The sequence below is a fragment of the Marmota marmota genome, unplaced genomic scaffold (assembly GCF_001458135.2).
Source record: "Marmota marmota marmota unplaced genomic scaffold, marMar, whole genome shotgun sequence".
Taxonomy (NCBI): Eukaryota; Metazoa; Chordata; class Mammalia; order Rodentia; family Sciuridae; genus Marmota; species Marmota marmota.
Window position 1 is genome coordinate 1,937,204 of NW_026000082.1, and position 21,621 is coordinate 1,958,824.

At 40.5% G+C, this 21,621-nt stretch overlaps 1 protein-coding gene across 4 annotated transcripts in view; it reads right to left on the reverse strand.

The window, feature by feature from the left end:
• Positions 1-233: 233 nt before the first annotated feature.
• The window catches only part of Ak4 (adenylate kinase 4), a 68,136-nt gene continuing 46,748 nt past the window's right edge, over positions 234-21,621 (reverse strand). For all 4 annotated transcript variants that reach the window (XM_048815231.1, XM_048815233.1, XM_015484904.2 and 1 more), the window contains 3 exons: positions 10,235-10,407; positions 6,809-6,927; positions 234-5,693 (listed from right to left, as the gene is read on the reverse strand). In XM_048815231.1, coding sequence (XP_048671188.1) covers positions 5,579-5,693; positions 6,809-6,927; positions 10,235-10,407 — 407 coding nt within the window. In that variant the 3' untranslated portion in view covers positions 234-5,578. The remainder of the gene's footprint in view (positions 5,694-6,808; positions 6,928-10,234; positions 10,408-21,621) is intronic.

Here is a 21,621-nt window from a genome sequence, read left to right on the forward strand (position 1 = left end):
ACAAGGAACTTATATATGGTGTAGTAGAAAAATAAAATGGGACTGGGGATTATAGCTCTTGGTTTAGGACCTTGCTTGCCACCAACTGTGTTCCTTAATTTCCTCATCAACAAATTGAAGATTACTGTTGATAATATGTAGTGGTTGCAGAGTGGCATAAAGAAAGCCATTTGTGAAAACCAATATTGTCAAGTGTGAACAGCTATACGAATATTAAAGGAACTGACCAGTTATAAGCAGAAAAAAAAAACTTTATTTCTATCAAATTAAAAAGTATGAATCAATCTTCAAGCAAGATAACAACAACAAAAAAAATCAATAGTACAATCAACAGTTAGGAGAGCATATACGGAACAGAACACAGGGTTAGCTGCTCTGAACTGAGCACATACACCAACATCCAGGGGGAACAGCTGTCACACCAAGGAGAAGCACTCTCATCGTAAACACACGACTTCTGGGAAACTCCGAGCTGACATTTCACAGGACGGTAAACGGAAGAGACAGGTCGTTGTCGCCGGGTTAAAAACAGGCTTGAGCTTGAGAGGGATCACAGTGAAATGCCATTATAACTCAACAGTCTCCCCAGAGATCTGTTCATCTCAAAAACAGGAATATATAAAAATCAGTAGTACAAATTCTCATAAAACTAGAAAAGTCCTCTGAGCCCTAATATTCCTTGGAGCATAAATAAAGAGTTCATTTTTCATTCCTCTACTCTTTTCTAAGTTAAATACAAAATAGTTTGTTCCCCAGGGAGAATCTTCAAGGTGGGCTGCTCCTTTGAAAAGTTTTAAACAGGAAACCTTTCATTTAAAGAATGACACTGAACTTCCTCGAAGAGCCTAATTGTTACCAGAGGAAGGAGTTCGTATGCAGGACGGTGCCTTTTTGGAAGTGTTTTCTCCTATCTCTCTCGCACACACCACACACATACACACAACGATCAAATTGAGGAATATCCTGAAGCATACTGATAATGGCATTTATTCTGGCAAGAATTGTGCAATTTGGTACAAGAAAGATAAGGTATGGCATTTATGAGCAATTTACTTTTAGTATGTCTCAAATACAGAAAGCAGATTTTCTTTCATAATTAAAATATAGCCTCATGGTTTCCCAACTCTCACGCTGCACGTTTCATCTGGAAACCAGGCTGGGTCTGTTATATATGGAAAAGAATGACAACTTATGACCAGACCACATTCTCATATCAAAAGAATGTGTCCATATTGGGTTCTTCTCTGGAGACACCAAATAGACCAGGAGTTACTAAAACTGGAGGGAAAAAAGAAAGCAACTCCTAACTATGAACAGGACTTGACCTTATGAATTGCCTCTCTCGCATATACCTGCAGCAAGAAAAGACACGGTCAGTTAAATGAAAGGTAAACAAATGAAATTCATCTGGTGGATATGAATGCCTCCTGAGATCCTATAACCCAGCAGAGTACAGAGACATATGCCCTCTGCATATACAGTGTGCAACTACCGCCATGACCCACTGAGTACAATTTTCCTGTCTCAGCATGAGAGCACCAGAAGAGAACAAAGTTTCTAGGCGAGGGCATATGCATTGGTTTACCTACTCAAGAGAATGGGGAATTTAAATTAGGGAGATGTACAGAAAAGACCCTTCGGAATTTCCCAATAAATCCCTACAAGTACAGGTAAGCACATGTCTCACTCTTTAAGAACAACAAGACAAAATAATCAAGATAACATCTGTCACATTGGGTAACTGTTGAGGATTTCCTTGGATATTGCATGTAATGCACTTAGCACGGAGAAACTGCTAAGAGCACCTATACCCCAACACACTTGGAAATACACAAGTCTTTATGATTAGCAAAAGTCCCCAGGGGCTTAAACTCCTTAGACAAATAACTAAAGTCAAATATTGAACTCTGGTTCTGGTGAACTAAATTTTACAAAAAAAAAAAAAAAAAACCCTTATGTATGGGTTTGTGCAGGCATCTTTTCTACCTGAAATTACACTGTCTGAATACTACATAGCACCTCTAAGAAGTCACCCTCTCCCACCGCTATTTTTACCTTTTCCTCTCCCTACCAAACACAGGGGTAGGCCTTGCATGACACAGGGGCTCTTTTGAGCTACAGTGCTGAGAGTGGCCAAGGGAGTGATCTCCAGGAAAGGAGGACAGGACAGGATGTAAATCTCCCCTGGTTACTGCCACAGTCACTGCATGAGAAGTGGATGGCAGGCAAAGGCATGAATTTGCATTCGGAGCAACACAGGGATGATGGTACAAAAAAGAGTTGCCCTGTGTTGGGTGCTGGATCACTATTGTTTCCTTAAAGCACTTTCAGAATGATTATTTACCATCAAGGCCTTGTTTGAGGGCAGGAACGAAGGAAGGATTTGTTTTGATTAAGAAGAGCATGTCTGGAGAGCCCAAGGAGCTCAGGCCTGTGTGTAGGAACCGTGGCCAGGGAGATCTCAGGGGGTAAAGGCCCCTTAAGGTCACAACACATTGGACACCAAAAGCCAGGATGAGGACCATGAGGCTGCCTCCTCTGCCCATCAGCCTGCTTTAACCACCTTTTATTTGTAGAACAGAATTCAGAGGGGAGGCCCAAGGGCTCGGACACTCCTCCGGCATGCAGTTACTGTAATGAATTCTACAGCTTCTGATATAAGGCCACAAGCAGAACAAAGCAGGCTCAAGGCTCTGGGTTGCTTGCAGGCAAGACATAGGTAGCTAACATCCAGGGAAAATGTCAGACTTTGAAGTCAGGAAAACCTGGGTTTGAGTCCCGGCTACACTGTTCAATGGCAGGGGAACCTGGGCAAGATGCTTCAATTCCCTGATGCTTACCTTCTTTGTTTATAAAAGAGGGATCAGATCTAGCTCAAAGAATGCTAGAAAGATTCATGAGATGTTTGTAAACGTCCTATAAAATGCACATTTCACTCAGCAGAACTTCAATAAATGGTACCTACAATAAGTCTGCCTTTGTGTTGGAAAATAAACACAACAGCAGTTTTAATTTTCCAGTAAGTGGGAAGTCCATTAGGATGATGGAAAGCAAACTGAACTTAAGAGCTGGGTAGAACCACAGAATGTGGGGTCAGGTCAGAATCTGAAAGACCATCCAAACTAATCTCAGCTCCAATGTGAAGGAACTACAGGTATGGCATTGGAAGGAAAACCAAGAAAAGATGTCCCTTTAATTTTACTGTTGTCAAAATAGTTTCAACCCAACTTTGATTTTATAAAATCATAAGAAAACTAGTGCATTTATTGAAGAAAACCAGAAATGATTTTGTTGTTGTTGTTTAAAAGGCCATTGAACATGAAACAAGCTTTGTCTTTTCCAAGTCTGTGGAAAATGTGTTAATGTCTTGTAAATCTCATCTAGCAAAAGGACCCGCAGGTACTGGGCAAGCTCTCCAACAGCAAGCACTGTGGAGGCTTACTGAGAGAGACTGGATAACAGCTATAACTGCATATTTAGCTGAGAGGGAGGAAAGAGAGAAGGATGGAGGAGCAGAGTACACAATCAGGGATCTCACCATTTCCACTACCCTAAAATTCTAAAGGCAATGCCGACATTAGGGAGGAAGTGAAAAAAGGAGTTTGGAGATCACCGTACTTCAAAAACGCACACACTTTCCTCTTCTGAGTTATCCATAACAACCTGAACTCTACTTTTCCTTTTCCTAGTTTGTAGAAACCATCTCCATGGAAACACCAGTTTAAATTGTGCAGTTTTCTCCATATTGGATGTGTTTTTCTCTATACCTGGTTCCCCAGGAAACCTGAGCTTTATCTACATGTCTGATTTTCACCCCTTCCCCATCATCAGCCCCAAATGCAACTCTTATAAAGTGCTCAGAGTCAACATAATAATGCACTCAACATTTCACAGACCTGAACTAGGCAATTGCATTGGAGAGAAAGTAAACAATCTTGTTTTTTCTGTGATCGAGAAGATGAGGACACTGGTCTGTATTTCCACTAAGATAGCCAAGGAATATTCATATGAAGGGACGAAGGGAAATATGTAAGGAAGGTGGGTTTATTAGCACATAGGTAGTGAGCTGACTGGGGATTCACGGGATACCTTTAGAAAGTAAATGATGTGTTTCAACACCAGTAAAGTGCTGGAATTGGCTTCTTTTTTTCTCCTCACCAGTATGAAGGTTTAGCCAGAAGTCATTCCCAGGAATAGTAAAGGACACTCCCTGGGGACAGGCATGATGCATGAAGGAAGGATACATATTTTTAAGGCAGCAGGAATAAACTTCATTGTTCTTTCCAAAAAAGAGCAAGAATTATACAAGGTGGCCACCAAGTCTGGAAACCAGGAAAGTCTTTTAACAAAGGACTTATTGATACAAGGAATAGCAAAATATTAAGATCTTTATTTCTAGGCTATATGGCCACCCCATAGACTGCATCTTTGGAATGGGGGGATGGGGGGTTGTAAAGCTGTCAAACTTAATCTAGATACAGCTAGTGCAATATTTTCCTCAACCCCACAAGGCTCTGTTCCCTTTAAAGACTATTTATAAATCGGCTTGGATCACTCACAGAAGAAAAAACACTGTCACCATCAATATTTAGCAGCATATTCAAAATTCATTTTGTTGTTTTGAATAAAAAGCTTAACTATTCTATTAGTCCAGTAATTCCATATGGTCTTATTTCCTCTATACACAAAATATGATCTTCCAACATTTCTATAGATTAATTTTTGAGGATTCCAAAAGATTCAGTGGGGGAGGTTCTAATTTTTTTTCACAATAAAATGAGCAGAACAAGCCCATGAGAATCAGACCAGCATTTAAATAAGACCCTCTGCATGGCTCAGTTCATGATGCATGAAGAGATTCAATGTAACCCCTAGCTCTCAGTTCATAAAAAAACAAATTTGAGAGGGATAAATGCAGCAACTATCTGTATTATTTAATAGCCTCTATTTAATATCCTAAGATGAGAGAAAACAGATGTAAGAAAACAAATCCTTTCATTCCAGGATATCTGCAAAGGAGGGACACCATGGAGCATGGCTGAAAGGCGTTACTCTTAGCAGGAAAAAAAAAATGAATTGTGAACACAGTCACTCAAGAGAAGCAACCACTGAGAGCAATAAGCTTCAATTCCACTGTTACGAGGGGGCACAAAGCAGAGAACTGTGGCAAAGCCAAGACTAGAGTCCTCTGCATTCTCGTGTTTACTGGTTCTGTGTTTCAATACCTTGGAAGGGTGGGGAGAACCAGAGACCACCGTCATCACATGCAAAAAGAGGCTATTAAAGCAACAACTTGGCTGTCCAAACCCAACTAGAGTGTAGGTTAGACACCTGAAATCTAGCCTGCACTGGCTTGCTTGTGAAGGGCTTGACAGGTCCAGAGTTGCCTTCTTTTGAAAGACAGAGGAGGGCCTCTTCATGAGCCCTTTCTATTTACTAGTTTTCCTATCAGTTCACCATTTACACAGAAAAGATGCTGTAAGCTATCTCAGCTGACTTCTAATTTGGACATGGCATCAATGTTACACACACGATTGAATGAACGACCACATCTTCTTGGTTCTTCCATGGGACAGGCTCAGTAGGCTTCTTTGGACTGAATAGGTGTGATCTTGTTGGAGAACAGTGTGTAAACATAAGGCCAGATTTTGTTCGTCTCCGTCCCAGAAAATTGGTGGAGCACTCCTCGACTCCTGAAAAACAAAGTCCAACAGACACAAAGGCATTTTTGGTTTCTTTTAATACAGCATTAGCACAGATAAAGTCTGGGATACAAAAAAAAGCATGATTTTGTGGTCTCTATCACACGTCACACTGTCAAAACTTCCCAGCTTCAAATTTGGGAGGCCTCTCTTGGGCACAGCTAAACAAGGCCACTGGCTTTTGCAATTCTGGCCTGCTTGCATGATGCCACCTTGTGTTTTGCCCTAAAAAAAAGGATAATGTGACAGGTACAATCCCAAATTTGCCTCAAATAGACTTTTCAAAAGCAGATCACTGTCAATCTTTGATATTCTAAAACCTGTGATACTTATAAAAATCAGACATGGACCACAATATGAACCTTAAAATGATCAGAATATCAAATCTAAAGGTTTGCTAAATGGGGAACTGGGGGATCTACAAGGTGAGAAGTTGGTTATAGCAGAAGCTGTAAACTGCTATCCCCCAAATAGCCAGCATATCTGTTTGTCTTGCATGTCGCTTAAAATTTTTTAATTTGTTGAAAGATTAAAGCTGAGATGTTTTTCTTCCAAACAGAGTCATATTTCTGCTTTTCCTCAAAAATGTCACACTGTGCCTGTGTGTCCCCGTGGTGATGATGATCAGTCTAGGTGCTGTACAGTTCAACTACATGGTTTAGCACATCTCCCCAGTGCTCAGGATAGAACTGAGGCCCTCACCCACACAAGGCAAGCAATCTATCAGTGAGCTACATCCTCATCCTTAAGACTCATACATAAAACCTGTCTGGCCCTGGTGGCCATTTGAATTTGCAAACCCAAATTCCTGGTTTTGACTTTTCTTTGTTAAATACCTTACAAACACATCTATGCTTAATCTTCTGTCCAGATCACATACTTATGTGGAGGGATTCTTATTTTATAAACAGTTCCAAGATTAAAAAAAAAAAGTCCTAGACTCCTGGATTCCCAGGTACAATTCCAGCATTTCATCCACTTTCAAGGGAGACAATGGACCTTTATCCAGCTCAGGAAACATTTCCCTGCCTCAGTACAATGTCCTTCCCAGTAGTCTCCAAATACTTTTTAGTTGATCCTTTGCCATGAAAATAAAGCACACTTACTTGTATAGTTCAATGACTGGTTTGGCTGCATCTTTATACCGTCTTAGCTTGGCAGCGACCGCTTCAGGCTTATCATCCTCCTGCTGGACGAGTGGCTCACCTGTGATGTCATCAATTCCCTGAAACCACCAGAGAAACCAGTTAGTACGATGAACCATTGGACCAATCCACAGGTCAGAACTTTCCTGTGCAAACCCATGTACTCACCTATGAGTAAGTACAGCTGGGAGACAGTGGGCACTGTGAAGGGAGTTGAATAAGAGCTAGTGGTTGCACAGTGTGTTGACATTATTTTCTGAGAGTTGGCATTGAATCTTTTTTAATTGTCATATCCTTCCAAATATGGTCCACTATTGTTGATAAATGAGACTTCCAATTCAATTTAAATTCCAAGCAACCTCCCCAACAAAAAAACCTTTGGACAATGTCACTCTGGCCTTTTAAATATTTAAATATTCCTAAAACTGCCTCATTTTCTAAAGCCTGAGTGTTTTTTTTTAGTTGTCAATGGACCTTTATTTTATTTATTTATATGTGGTGCTGAGAATTGAACCCAGTGCCTCACACATGCTAAGTAAGTAAGTGCTCTACCACTAAGCTGCATCCCCAGTCCCTAAAGCTTGAGTTCTTAATCTGGAAAATAAAACGTTTTAAATAACCAACTTGATTGTTTAGGAAAAATTCTAATCTCTAAGATGACATCTCTGCCAGCTTTCAAATTACTATGGAGCCTCTCTGAAATTTATCTTGGGTTATTTTACAAGATCAAATAATGACATATCTAAAAGTATATTAAAATAATCATGACCCAAATCAGGGACAGCATTCTTAGAACTGAAAAATTGTAATTTAAACAAACACTGATTTTTCGTATCTTTTAATCTCCCTAGGAGGCACACCTATTTACATGGAACAAAATGGACACATTGGAATGTTGCCTCTCATGTCCGTAGCTACCATTCATCAGGGGAAAGTCGCAGGAAATAAATCTGTCAAAGGCAGCTGGAGCAGAACCAAAAGGCTCAGGCAACTCAAATGAATAATCAGAAACTGGTCATAAATTTGAAACACACTAAAATTCCATTACAGCTCAGGGTCTCGGGGACATGACATACATGTGTGATTTATCGGTGAACCACATAATTATTACATGTGTATTCCATGGTAGTTAACTGACATGACAGGAGAGCTGGGGATGGCACCAGTCTGTGCATCACCTAGATTTCTCTCTTCTTTATTTCACATGTAACCACAATGCTCAAAATTCATAGAAGGGTTCCAGTAAATACAATACTACTCCCAGAAAGACCAGGATGACACTAGGGCAATAGCATCCCTCCTTCCTGGGAAGAGGGTTGGTAGAGTTGGCCAGGTTAGCACTTTGTTATCTTTGGGAATACCACTATAATAGTCTGGGAAAGTAACTCAGTAATAAAGCTTCTCATTTTTTATAGAATCTGCACTAGTAGATCTGGACAAAGTTAAGATGTCAGGTGTTGTGGTGGACTTCAGTGGACTTCCTATCTATGTCAGAACTCCTTTTTTTTTCTTCCCACTGTTTATTTTCCTAATTGTAGCCTGTTAGAGTTAAAACGAAAAAAAGATCTAGCCTGGCGAGGCAGCACATGCCTGCAGTCCAGGTTACTTGGGAGACTGGGAATAGCCTGGGCTATATAGCTAGACAGTGTCTCTAAAATGAATGAATGAGTGAATAAATAAAAAGGGACTCTAAGGAAGGTATTACAGAACTATTTACACTTTTTGAAGAAAACTTCAAAAGGAGTTTATTGCTTAACCTAAACGATCAGATTTCATTTGGGATATTACTATTACCAGCCAGAAGTGGGGGCGGCATCATTAACCCTGGAAATGATTTTCTGTAGTAATTACTATTTCCATTTATATTCAAGTCAAGGCTTTTCCACAAAAATTAACCCAGTAAGACATAATGCTGCTTTTTCCACCTTTGGAGAATACTTTGGATAATGACAAGAAATACTACCTACCAACCAAGAATAGGAGTTCAGTGTTATTAGACTAGATTAATGCATTAGTTCAATCTGTATCAGGAAGTCAGTTTTTAACATAAAGATAAATTAGAAATGGTTTATATCAGGGGCTGGGGGTGTAGCTCAGTGGTAATCCTTTGTCTAGCATGCCTATGGCCATTGATTCAATTCCCAGTACAGGGCAGGAAAAAAAAAGTCTACATCAAAAAAAGAACCATTATGCCAGGTATGGTGGTTCACACCTGTGATCCCATAGACTCAGGGGCCTGCGAAAGGAGGACTGCAATCTCCAAGTAAAAAATTAAAAAGGACCAAGTGGAGATGTAGCTCAGTGGTAAAGTGTCCTTGGGTTCAATTCTCAGTACAAAAAAAGGGGGGGGGGGAATTACCCTAAACAAATGTGTTACAGTATCATTACAGCTGCCTACTTTTATACCATATAATTATTATACTGAGTTTTTATGGGCAATCTTTCCATTCCTTAAACGCTTCTCCCCTACCCTCACACATATCAGCTGTGACCCCACTCCCTTATCCTGTCCACCCCAGCCTCTTTGCCAATGTAGGATATTTCCTTCAAAACTTACTCCCTGGCCTTTCACTGACAGCATATCTACACACTCAGATACACATAAAGATGTGGACACTGTTTTGCAAAAAGGAGGCCATTCTGTGTGATTTTCTTGTTCAATGATAATTTCAGGAAATTTCTTCCTATCAAAAAGCATTGTGCTACTAAGTACTCTTTTGTCCTTTTTTTTTGGGGGGGGGCAGTCCTAGGGATCTAATTAATTTATTTTTATTGATTATTCTTTATATTCTTAGCTGATATGGATGTCATATCAATTTATTGGACCAGTTCCTTATAGATGAACATTCTTTGATTTTTTTGGTCATTACAAACAAAATTTCACCCTATATATGACTTTACCTGTTTTAAAAAGACTTTTAAAGAGTCTATTATACTTTATCAAACAGAAAAAGAGAGTGTTGTTTTTCCCTGATCCCCATCAGCATAGATGCTGTATTTTTAAAAATTTGCTGAGTCCAGTGGATCTAAAGTGACATTCTATTTGTTACTTAAGTTTCCCTTAGTCTGCTACTGAATTTGAGTACCCCCTACCCACCATCCTGTGGTACTAGGAATTTACCCAGGGGTGCTTTACCACTGAGATATATCCTCAGCCCTTGTTATTTTTTTATTTTGAGACATGGTCTCACTAAGCTGCCAAGCCTAGTCTCAAACTTGCAATCCTCCTGCCTCAGCCTCCCAAGCCACTGGGATTACAGGCAGGTACCACTGTACCAGACTCATGTAGTGTTTTTTAACAGTGTATTCATGTCCTCTATTCACTTTTTAACTGGAAAATTTTGCCTTTTTCTTGCCAGATTGTGAAAGCACTTTGTATATTCTTACATGCACATGAGGTGGGTTGAAGTCCAAATTATAGACTCTTCCACTAGGAGGGTGAATCCAACGTCGACTGAGACGATCTTTAAGTGTTTCAAATGGAATGTTCAAACTTATCACTAGATCCAGGTCACAGATTTTGTCGAGGGCTTCAGCCTGTACTATTGTCCTTGGAAAACCTAAATGTTGAAAACACAACAAATGCAAGACATGACCCAGTTGGTCCTTCAAACATTTTCAATGACTTAACAATCAAATCTACAAATAATCCAAAAAGGGGCTTCAACCAAGAATTTATATATTTAAAACAACAACAACAACAAAAAGAGGGCTGGGGATATAGCTCAATTGGTAGTGCCTCACATTCACAAGGCCCTGGGTTCAATCCCCAACACCACCAAATAAAAAAAAAAAAGAAAGAAAGAAAGAAAGAAAAAATTATATCTACACCCATAAGTTTAATATTAGAAGAAAACACTTCAGTTAATAACCTCATGGCTATATAAGGAGTCACATGACTGACAAAAGTAGAAAGTGCACTAAACTAGAAATCATTAAACAGTGATTTTACTTGATACTTTCAGGAAATTTGGTCTAGTTTGGTCAAGTCCCAGCATTGCTCTTAACTACCAGTGTGACCTCAGGCAAGTTATAGCCCTCCATTTTCTCTTTGTTGAAGAAGAGAAATGACAAGTAGTTATGTTGTGTCCTATCAGCTCTAACAGCCTACTTGTACATTATTCTTAAGTTACCACAAATAATTATATACTTATATTTTAAGGCATCAGTGAAAGTAGGATCCTTACTAACCTTCACCTGCATCTGCACTTTAACCAAGGTAAACACTTTAATGTAAAGCATGGTGATGTAGTCAACACTTCCCTATTGTGTACCTGAAATATGCTGAATCCTTTTATTTTTTTATTCATTTATTCTTTTTGGGGGGGGGCGGGGGAGGGGTACTGGTGATTGAACTCAGGGGCATTCGACCACTGAGCCACACCGCCAGCCCAATTTTGTATTATCAGAGACAAGGTCTCAGAGTTGTTTAGCACCTCACTTTCACTGAGGCTGGCTTTGAATTCGAGATTCTCCTGCTTCAGCCTCCGAGTCGCTGGATTACAGGTGTGCCACAGGCCCGGCTTATTTATTTATTCTTAAGAAATGAAACTCTTAACTGTGCTGGACAGGCTGGCCTCAGATTCTGGGACTCAAGTGATTCTTCTGCCATAGCCTCACAAGTATCTGGGACAACAGACATGCCACTGCACCCAGCTTATGAGAGTGAGGGTCATTTTAAATGTTCTCACCAAGCATGAAAATCATACCTATTCCAGGTTAATTATTAAGCTTCACAATGTATAAACATAGGAAAACAATCCATTGTACACCTTAGCTATTACTTACATTTTATTAGTCATGTATTCCTCAATAGAGCTGGGAAATGTTTTTAAATAATAATACACAATTTAAGCTGTTATTTTGAAAAAAAAATAGTATTTTAAACCATTTGGAACTGGGAATGGAAATCAGTGGTAGAGCACTTGCCTAACATGTGAGAGGCCCTGGTAGTGCCTGGTAGTGCCCCCCAGTACACAAAAAAGAAAAGCTATTGGGGATACTCCCCCAAAGTTATAAATTCTTCCTAACTTTGTAAATGTTGGTAAATAAGCAACAAAACTAAAATTTGGGCTCACAGTCATGACTTCTTCAAATTCTGGGTGAGTTATGTCACATGATCCCGAATTACATTGTTGCTGCTGCCTCCTTGGGATTGTAACTACAGATTTGCCTGGGGTAGGACTGCTCATTAGTTATCTTTTTTTAATTATTTTTTTTACTTTTTGGAGTGCCTTTATTTTATTTGTTAATTTTTATGTGATGCTGAGGATCGAACCCAGTGCCTCACGCATGCTAGGCAAGTGCTTTGCCCCAGTTCTGTAGTTAACAGTTTGTCTGCTCTAGCAAAAACCTTTCTGTATCTAATGTCACTTCTTAAAAGTCTTTACATCCTAGTTAGGTAAAAGAACCAGATGGATAGAGAGCTGGAAGGAAATATAGTAAGAGGTCCGACATCTAGCCAGGCACAGTGATGCACATCTGTAATCCCAGCAATTTAGAGGCTGAGGCAGAAGCATCGCAAGTTCAAAGGCCAGCCTCAGCAACTTAGAGAGACCCCGGTCTCAAAATAAAAAATAAAAACAACTGAGGATGTAAATTCAATCCCCAGTTTAAAAAAAGAAAGAAAGAAAGAAAGAAATCAACATCCAAAGAGGAAATTTCTTTTAATTTTATATAGAATTATTATTATATATTTGCATTTTTAAAAATTTGTTCTAATTAGTTATACATGACAGCAGAATACATTTCAATTCATTGTACACAAATGGAGCACAACTTTTCATTTTTCTGGTTGTACATAATGTAGAGTTGCACTGTTCGTGCAACCCTACATGTGCCTAGAGTAATGATGTCCATCTCATTCCACCATCTTTCCTGACCCCACCCCTGCCCCGGGCCAATCACAGTTCCTCCATTCTCCCTATTGTAACCAAAAGCTCATTCTCTGACCCCAATGCCAATCAATGCCAATTTAATAATAAGGACACGGTTTTGAGGGGGGGAAAAAAGGTTTGCTAGCAAAGGAGAAACACAAGGACTCCTGTCCCAAAGATTGTGACTCTCTCAATCAGGAGGGACAAGGGGTTTACATTTCAGGTATGCTCTGGTAGGGGGTCCCGGGGTGCCCAGATGGTGTTAGAATTCGCTTGTTGATTTGGGAGGACTCATTTCCCAGATCCTCAGCAGGCATCTCCTCCCTGTAATGGATGTGTTCAAGGGCAATTAATTAGGGGAAGAAAAGATATCACTGTCTCCCTAATCTTGTTAGGGAGGGGGACAGGGGAGAAGAAAGAGAAAAAAAAACTTAAAAAAAAAAGCCTTAGTGGCTGGGGTTGTGGCTCAGTGGTAGAGCGCTCGAATGCTACCTAGCATGTGTGAAGCACTGGATTTTATAATCAGCACCACATTAAAAAAATAAACAAAAGGTATGTGTCCATCTACAACTTAAAAAAAAAAAAGCCTTAGAGCAATGAGGGCTACATTCAGAAGGTGAAGGGACCACCGTTACACCAGGCCACTCCCCCATTATGGATCAGCATCCACATATCAAAGAGAACAATTGGCCTTTGGTTTGGGGAGGACTGGTTGACTTTGCTTAGCAGGATTTTCTCCAATTCCATCAATTTACCTGCAAATGCCATAATTTTATTCTCTTTTTATATTGAGTAATGCTAAATCATTTCAAATGAGGATACCATTTCCATGGATCTTTCCATCATTGGAAAGTTATCAAGATGACAACTTAAGCCAGGCATGGTGGCGCATGCCTGTAATCCCAGCAGTTTGAGAGGCTGAGACAGGAGAATTGCAAGTTCAAAGCCAGCCTCAGCAACAAAGAGGTGCTAAGCAACTCAGTGAGACCCTGTCTCTAAATAAAAACTTGGGAGCTGAGCAGGACAGCGACTCTCATCACACAAGAATAGGACAGAGGGTATGACTCAGTGGCTGAGTGCCCCTGAGTTCAATCTCTGGTAGCCACCCCCACCCTCAAAAAAGATGACAACTTAAAATGTGGTATGAATCCAAGTTGATTTCAGAGTGTTTGTTTATAGGGCTGCATGTGACAGACGCCACACAAAGGCTGTCCCATGCCCCTGCTTTGGGAACCTGCTGTTTTGCCAGCTACTGCTGCAAACTCTTTCCACTGTCCCTCAGAGCCTTCCTCACAGCCTATGAGCTATCCACACTAGGTCACGCTTTCTTCTTTCTCCAGGTAATCCACTTACCTCTAAAACATCAAGACAACAACTGGAGCTTGAAAGATGTCCATCAAAAACAAACAAGATCATCTCTACACTCTTCCCAAACCCTGGCCCAATCAAGGAAACACATTTCCTAAAATAAAGGTATCCAAAATTACCTCATGTATTGCAATATTTCATTCATTCTATTTTGAGGGATATATTTGATAGGAAATACAACACATTTGGTGATACTGTATGTGTACATAATTTATACCTAATTAGTCATGTATTAATCATTTAAGACAAACTCAACTTTTTACTGTTAAGTATATACAAAGAATTTTAAAGACGACCCTTCTCAACCTTAGTCCCAGCCCTATGTTCTGAACAAACTAGCTACTACCCTGACTAGAAAACAGTGTTCTTTATCCTTTAGAAAGTCCGAGAGCTGAAAATGAGGCATCAGGAAAGAATAGGGGAACTAAAAATACAGCATGAATCCCTTCAACAAAGAAAAACTCAAATCTGACTGTCTTTCTTGCGTGATGAGTCGATGTCCTGCTCAGCTCCCAATTGTCTCTGACCTCTGGGGCCCTCTGGAGGAGGAAAACACAATGAGGTACAAAATAAGCAGAACTTAACTGACCTATAATTCAAAAATATGTTAAGTAGTGCCTACCTATTGAGCAATGACATTCAGATCTGCTACTGAACAATGGGAAATACAAAAACCTGGGAGTAGATAGATTTAAAAGAAAAAAAAAATGATTGTGAATGTTCAGATTCTGTCCCAAGCCTTCCTAGAGTGGAAATCTCAAACTGAGATAAAAACTTAGGTATTTTTTTTAAAAAGTTGTTTAGGCAATTTTAATAGCTACCCTGGATTGATTTAAGAACCACCAAACTTCTCAGCAAGAGTATGATATTAGTGATTGTTATCAAGCCCATTTCTGGCAAGTTTGACTATATTTCTAAGAAGGTACAAATAACTTTGAAGAATAAGAACAGGATGGTGGGAAGATGGGAACTGGAAAGGAAGGTCCCAAACAGACAAAAGTCTCCAGATTTGCTAAGGCTCAGCTAGCTTAGTCCTGTTCAGGCCATTCCTGTCTGAAGAAACACAGGTACTTGTGAATGCATTACCTCAAAAGAAAGCAGCATGGCAGGGGAGTGGCCTTGGTAGTGAGAACAGTGGACCAGAAGTCAAAGATCAGCGTGCCTGTGACTGTTTCCAAGGTAAGGGGAAGCAGCTTTATATCAGACTCACATGAGCCTTGGTATGAAATATGAGTGACAGCTCTACCTAGTCCTAACAGAGAATTCAGCAAGTTTCATCCTCTCTCTGATCCTTTGTGTCCTCAGACGTAAAACAAGGGTGTTTCAGTTTGCTAGAGCTACCACAATAAAGTATGCCACAGAAAGGATGGCTTGGATAGTAGAAATTTTGCTACAATCTGGAAGCTAGAAGTCTGGGCCCAAAGTGTGGGCAGAGTTAGTTTCTTCTGAGGCCTCTCTCCTTGACTTGCACAGAGGCTGTCATTTCCTGTGTCTTTGCATGGTCCTCTTCCCTCTGTATGTATGTATCTGTGTCCGGATTTTCTCATAAGAGCACCAGTCATATTGGAATGGGGTCCAACCTAATGATCTCATTTTGGCTTAATTACCTCTTTAAAGATCTTATCTCTAAATATGGTCATTGGAGGAGGAATGGGAGGAGGTGGTGGTGGTCTCACAAAGACCATAACCAATGGTAATGTTGGGGATTGACTGCATCCTGTGAAAGGTTGACCAGCCCACAGTGAGTGCTCAGAAGTGGCTGCTGCTGCTCAGGACAGCAATTCTCCTAGAAGCTCCAAAAAGTGGCAGAGGGAAAGGTCCCCATCCACCAACTCACCTATTTGATTCCTTTTCTGAGATTTTCTAAGAGTTCTGGGAGTCATCAGTGCTCTGTGCTCTCTGCCACAATTACAGTTCCACACTTGTAGTTACTGGTCACATGGACTCCATGTTCTGGTTCCCACCCACTTGCAAGGGAGCCCGGCCTGGGCATGGCATAGCTGCTACTTCCATTCTCTTCCCTCCCAGTGGTTTTCTATTAGTCCCTTTCATCCATAACTTACCAGGTTTTTTAACAGGAAAGCTTCTTAATCTACTTTCTTGACCTAGTTTCATACCTTATCACAACAAACTTTTATTTATTTGAATCTCTAGACTGCACAAAGACTTAGTCCCACCCAGGAACCTTGAGGCAACAATGTGACGTAACTTCCAAGGAGCCCAGGCACATGAATGCTGCACTATGATCAAACATCCAAATCAAGAAAGTTCCAGAGCTTTGCATTTTTTTCCATTAGTAAACACTCCATGTTTAGACACATTCACACAGACAAGTCTGCTTTGGGAGAAAGTAGACTAAATTGCCTTCAAGTCCATGATTCAATAATTTAGCAAACAGCCTTTAGTTATATTGTGATCTTCTGCTTATAAATGTATTTCTCTTACTTCATATCAGTCCTGTGATTTGGGTAGAACAGAAACCACCACCTTCTATTTAACAGAAAGGTACATTTGAAATTGTTTAAGTGCTCTTTCTATTCTAATATGCTGCTGTTGAAAATTCCTAAACTGTCTCTCTCTTCTACCAAAAGAATACAACATCACTGTGGGATCCATATGGTCCCAACTACCATTTATTGGGCATCCTTGATGTGGTACGTACCTTTTGTGAAGAGAAAGGCCTACCCATCAGGGTCCTGCCCAAGCGACTGTGCTTTGTTGTCCATCTCCATATCAGCCACACTGATGTCCTACTGTTCTCAAACAGGCAAGCATGCTCCCACCTGAGATATTTATAGTTCATGCTTGCTCTGCTATCCACATGTGCTCAGCTGTTAAATCTTGGCTTAAATGGTACCTCCCCAGTGACAGATTCTCCAACTGCCCTGTCAACTGTGCCTCTGACTCCATCTAACACCTCTACTTACCTTCTATTATTTTTCCTCTTTTCTTCATAGTATTCATTAATCATTTGTCATATGATACAAAATTTACTTTGTGTTTCTACTCCCACCAGAATGTAACCTAAATGAGATCAGAACTTTTAAAGTTTTTATTTGCTAGTATATCCTTTGTGGCTAACAGTGCCTGACACATAGTAGGCGCTGAATGAAGAAATGAATTGATAGCTATTATCTCAAAAGTCATAATTCTGTAAGGTGGGCATTATCCTTATTTCAAAATTGTAAAGGCCAGGGTCAGATTTAGATTTGACAACTGCTATGGGTCTCCACCATCATATACCATGTATTCACCATGCTATCTTCCTCCTGAATAGAGAACCGCAGACTGTGAGAAGCAGATTCTCAGATAAGGAGAAATGGCCAATCCTGATGATTATAGTAGTTAGCTTACAAAATGGCTTGGGAAGCCCAAATCCTGCATGATTTCCAGGAACTGCCTAGTCCAGTGCTGGAGGCAACAACAAGCCAGACCTTCCCCTCGCCCTGCCCCTCTCTCACACACACACACACACACACGCATACACACACACTAGACGTTCTCACATCTAACTTGTTTCCAGTCATAATGCATGGATGCTACAGTGCCTGACCTGGAACACATGATTAAGGAATGTAGCTGAACAGATAAGCTTAACTGCCCAGGACATCCAGCCATGCCACTTGCTCACTATGAGGACTCTACCAACTTGACCTCTCAGTGCCTACAAAATGAGGATGATGACACCCAACTCAAAAAGTTATTGTGAACAGAGGATTAATATCTAGAATATATGAAGAACTCAAAACACTTCACACCAAAAAAAAATCAAATAAGTCAATTAGTAAATATGCGAACGAATTAAACAGTCACTTCTCAAAAGAAGAAACACCAATGTCCAACAAATGTATGAAAAAATGTTCAACATCAGCAATTAGGAAAATACAAATCAAAACTACACTGAAATTTCATTTCATACCAGTCAAAATGTCAGTCATGAAGAATACAAATAATAATAAATGCTGGAGAGGATGTGAAGGAAAAGGAACACTTTTACACTGTTGGTGGGACTGGTAAATTGGTACAACCACTATGGAAATCAAATCAGAATGCAGGTTCCCAAAAAGACTAGGCATGGAATCAACATATGACCCAGCTATCCCACTCCTCGGTACTTATCCTGAAAAATTAAAATCATCACACTATAGTGATACATGCATACCCATGTTTATAGCAGCACAATTCACAGTAGCCAAAGTATGGAAACCAGCTGGGGTATCCATCAATGATGAATGGATAAAGAAAATGTGGGATATACACACATGGAGTTTTATTCAACCATAAAGACAAAAGAAATTATATCATTTGCAGGAAAATGGATGGAATTAGAGATCATCATATTAAGTGAAATAAGCCAAACTCACAAGGTTGGGGGTCGTATGTTTTCTCTTATGTGTGGAAGCTAGAAAGGAAAAAGGAAAGCTGGAGGGATCTCATGAAAATCAAAGAGAGATCAGTGGGGGAAGGAGACCAAAGGGTGGGAGGTTGGAAGGAAGGGAAGAAGCAGTGGGGAATGATATTGGCCAAAATATACTATATATTGTGCATTGTGTGCATGTACAAATAACGTAACAACAAATCCCATTCATACGTACAATTACAATGCACCAATAAAAAATGTAGCAAATAAATAAATAAATAAATGGAAAATGAAAAAAAAGTTGTTCTGAGAAATAAGTGCATTAGTAAGTGCCAATTGCAGAATGGTGGCTTGGGTTTGGGCAAACGACATGGGGAGGGAGAAGGCACATGGGGCAGCAAGCCAATATTAGTGGAAAATGAAGGCAAAGTGGGATTAAAGGTTAAAAAAAAAGACAAATAAAAAATAGCAGGGCTGATAACCAAAAGAGACAGGGTGGATAGAGATAAATTTGAGCTTTTATACAAGGACAAAAAGAGGCACTGGGGAGACAAAACAGCATCATCACCACCATCAGGCAACAGGATATCTTAATGTAGCAGAATGAGCCTTCTTAGTAGCAGAAGAGACAAAAAAGAAAGAAGCTTCCTAAGGGGAGACCCAGGTCTTCTTTAGGCAGATGGTACAGAGTAGAGCACTGGAGAGCACGGGTCCCTGGAGAGGGGGTGGGGAAATATTTAAGGAAAGAGGATTCCAGAGGGCACAGTGAGGAGGGGAAATCAATCACTGAGGGATGGCTCACCTTTTTGTTCATGACCAGGCATCAGCGTCAAAAGGCAGTTAGAAGTGACAGAATTTGAATAGCATCATTTCAGGGCAGGTGGAGTGTCCTGGACTCTGAATTGGTCACAGAACCCTGGGAATAGGATGGAACTCTCACTGAGGTTTAGGGTGCTGTTACAGGTCTGGGGTGTCACAGTTCTGGAAGTGGAGCTCCATCACTTTGGTTGGGCATAAGGGCAAGGGCTCCAAAAATGGGCGGCAGAAATTATCTGTCTGTGAGATTCTTAAAACATAAAGAGTACTCAGCCTAGATTCTATCTTTAAAGCCTCAGGGTCTACAATATGAAAGAGTGTCCTAAATTATGGATTCGGTATGGCATGGTGGCTTTTGCATCTTCTATGTTGATATATTGTGTTTTGAGTTGGACTCAACAAACCACCAAAGTAGTTCACAAGTGATAGTCACATCAATCAGCTGCCAAAAGCAGAAAGTCAGAAAAGATGCAGAGAAACCCACACTTTTTAAACCAGTTGAGCACAGTGTCATTATCCAGCTGCTACTCTAGCTATGGGCATGTATTGCTCTAGACATGTTGGCTTGTAGCCCCTATGAGAAGGGGGAGCACTGGGGCAGTGCCCAGGACACAGTGAGATCCCCTGTGGGCAGGGATGAATGGCCAAGTGAACCAGATGCACACTCGAATTTTGTCAACAGGTGGCAGCATTTATAATTTTTCCATTGAGAGAATTAGAAAGTTTGGGTATGCTTTTATATTTCTTAAAAGGACTCCTCAAAGGCCTTCTATAGGACTGAGTAGCAGTATTCTAGCTTCCTTAATGAGATAGCTTATTCCAAGTAAATACATCCCATCAATTGTCCAAGAAGTGGAAAAGTCAACAGCTAAAGTAAAACAAAGACGTTTGCCTTCCTTCCGCCCTTTAGCTGCACAGATGGGGCTGCTCCAGGGCATGTCTTCATCAGGATCGTGGAATATGTGCCTCAGGCCCCCACATAAAGCTGTCCCTATCCTTCATCCCCTCATCTGCCTAGAAACGCTGTTCTGGCCCATTCATTCCAACAGCCAATCCAGGTTGAAAGCTGACATTTCACATAGTTGAAATTTCTACTGAATCTGTCGCGCAACTGCTAATTATAGAGCTTACAATTTCTGTTTTATAGATTCCCCAAAGATTTACTTGGTGCAGTAAGATGTTGCTAAATTCCCGACTGGTACTGTGTTCCCAGCAGTGCTGACCACTGGGCCTTGGCACTTGCTCCTTCCAGCAAGTGCCAAAAATCTGAGGAAGGGTCACTAAAGCAGGAGGTGCCACAGCAACGAGCTCAGGCAGTGAGGGGAATGGAAGTAGGACGCATCTGTTTTTCTAATTTGAGACTGCATTCACTCCATGGGGAGGTGCAGAGCCAGAATCCACTGCCACATTCCCAGGCAGCAAAGCAGGCCATCCGCCTGGTGGAAACAAATGGAAAGTCCTGAAGGGCACCATCCAACATCCTCCTGGAGTTGGCAGCTTGTGAAAAGACCAGATAATATCATCCCCCCCCTTCCTGTCTCCATTAAGGTCTGCAGCCAAAGGGCTGTTTCCGACCACCCATCTCTTCCCAGCTGTTGTGAAAGCAAGAACCCAGTTACAAATGCAAGCCAGTGTTCATCACCATTAATCACCAAACAATGGATTAAAGTTGAAAAACAGGTGGTTATTCTTCTCCAGTCTTTTCTGGGCCAAAAGTTCAAACTATTCACACCAACCCAGAATCCTTGAAATTCATTGCCTCCAAAGCCTGTTCCTAAGGACTTTTCTCTCTCCTATCTTATCATGACCTCATCTATTTACGTGATTATTTTCTCATATCTGAATCTAAAACCTCCATATTCCATTTCATCCAGTTTTTATGAACAAATGGTAAAAAGAATAAGCTCCATGGTCCCCACTGTTTGGAACACTCCAGGTCTCACCTCTTGTTTGTTGAAAGCTTTATGGGACATATGAACCTACTCTAGGCTTTGAAACTTTAGGATATGTAAGAGATTTGTAATAAGTAGATCCTGCCCTCAAGGAGCTTACAGGTTAATAGAAACCACTTTAAACCCGGCACAGTGGCATACAACTGTAATCCCAGTGACTCCGCAAACTGAGGCAAGGAGGATTGATTATAGGTTCAAAGTCAGTCTGGGCGACTTAGTGAGACCTTATTTCAAAATATATATATATATATATATATAAAGGGGGGGTTAGGAGCTGTTTCACAGTGGTATAGTGCCCCCAGGTACAAATCTCCAATACTAGGGGTAAAAAAGAAAAAGTGACCTAAAAGCCTAAATATACAACCCCCTCCCTCAAAAAAAAAAAAAAAAAAAAAAGCAAAA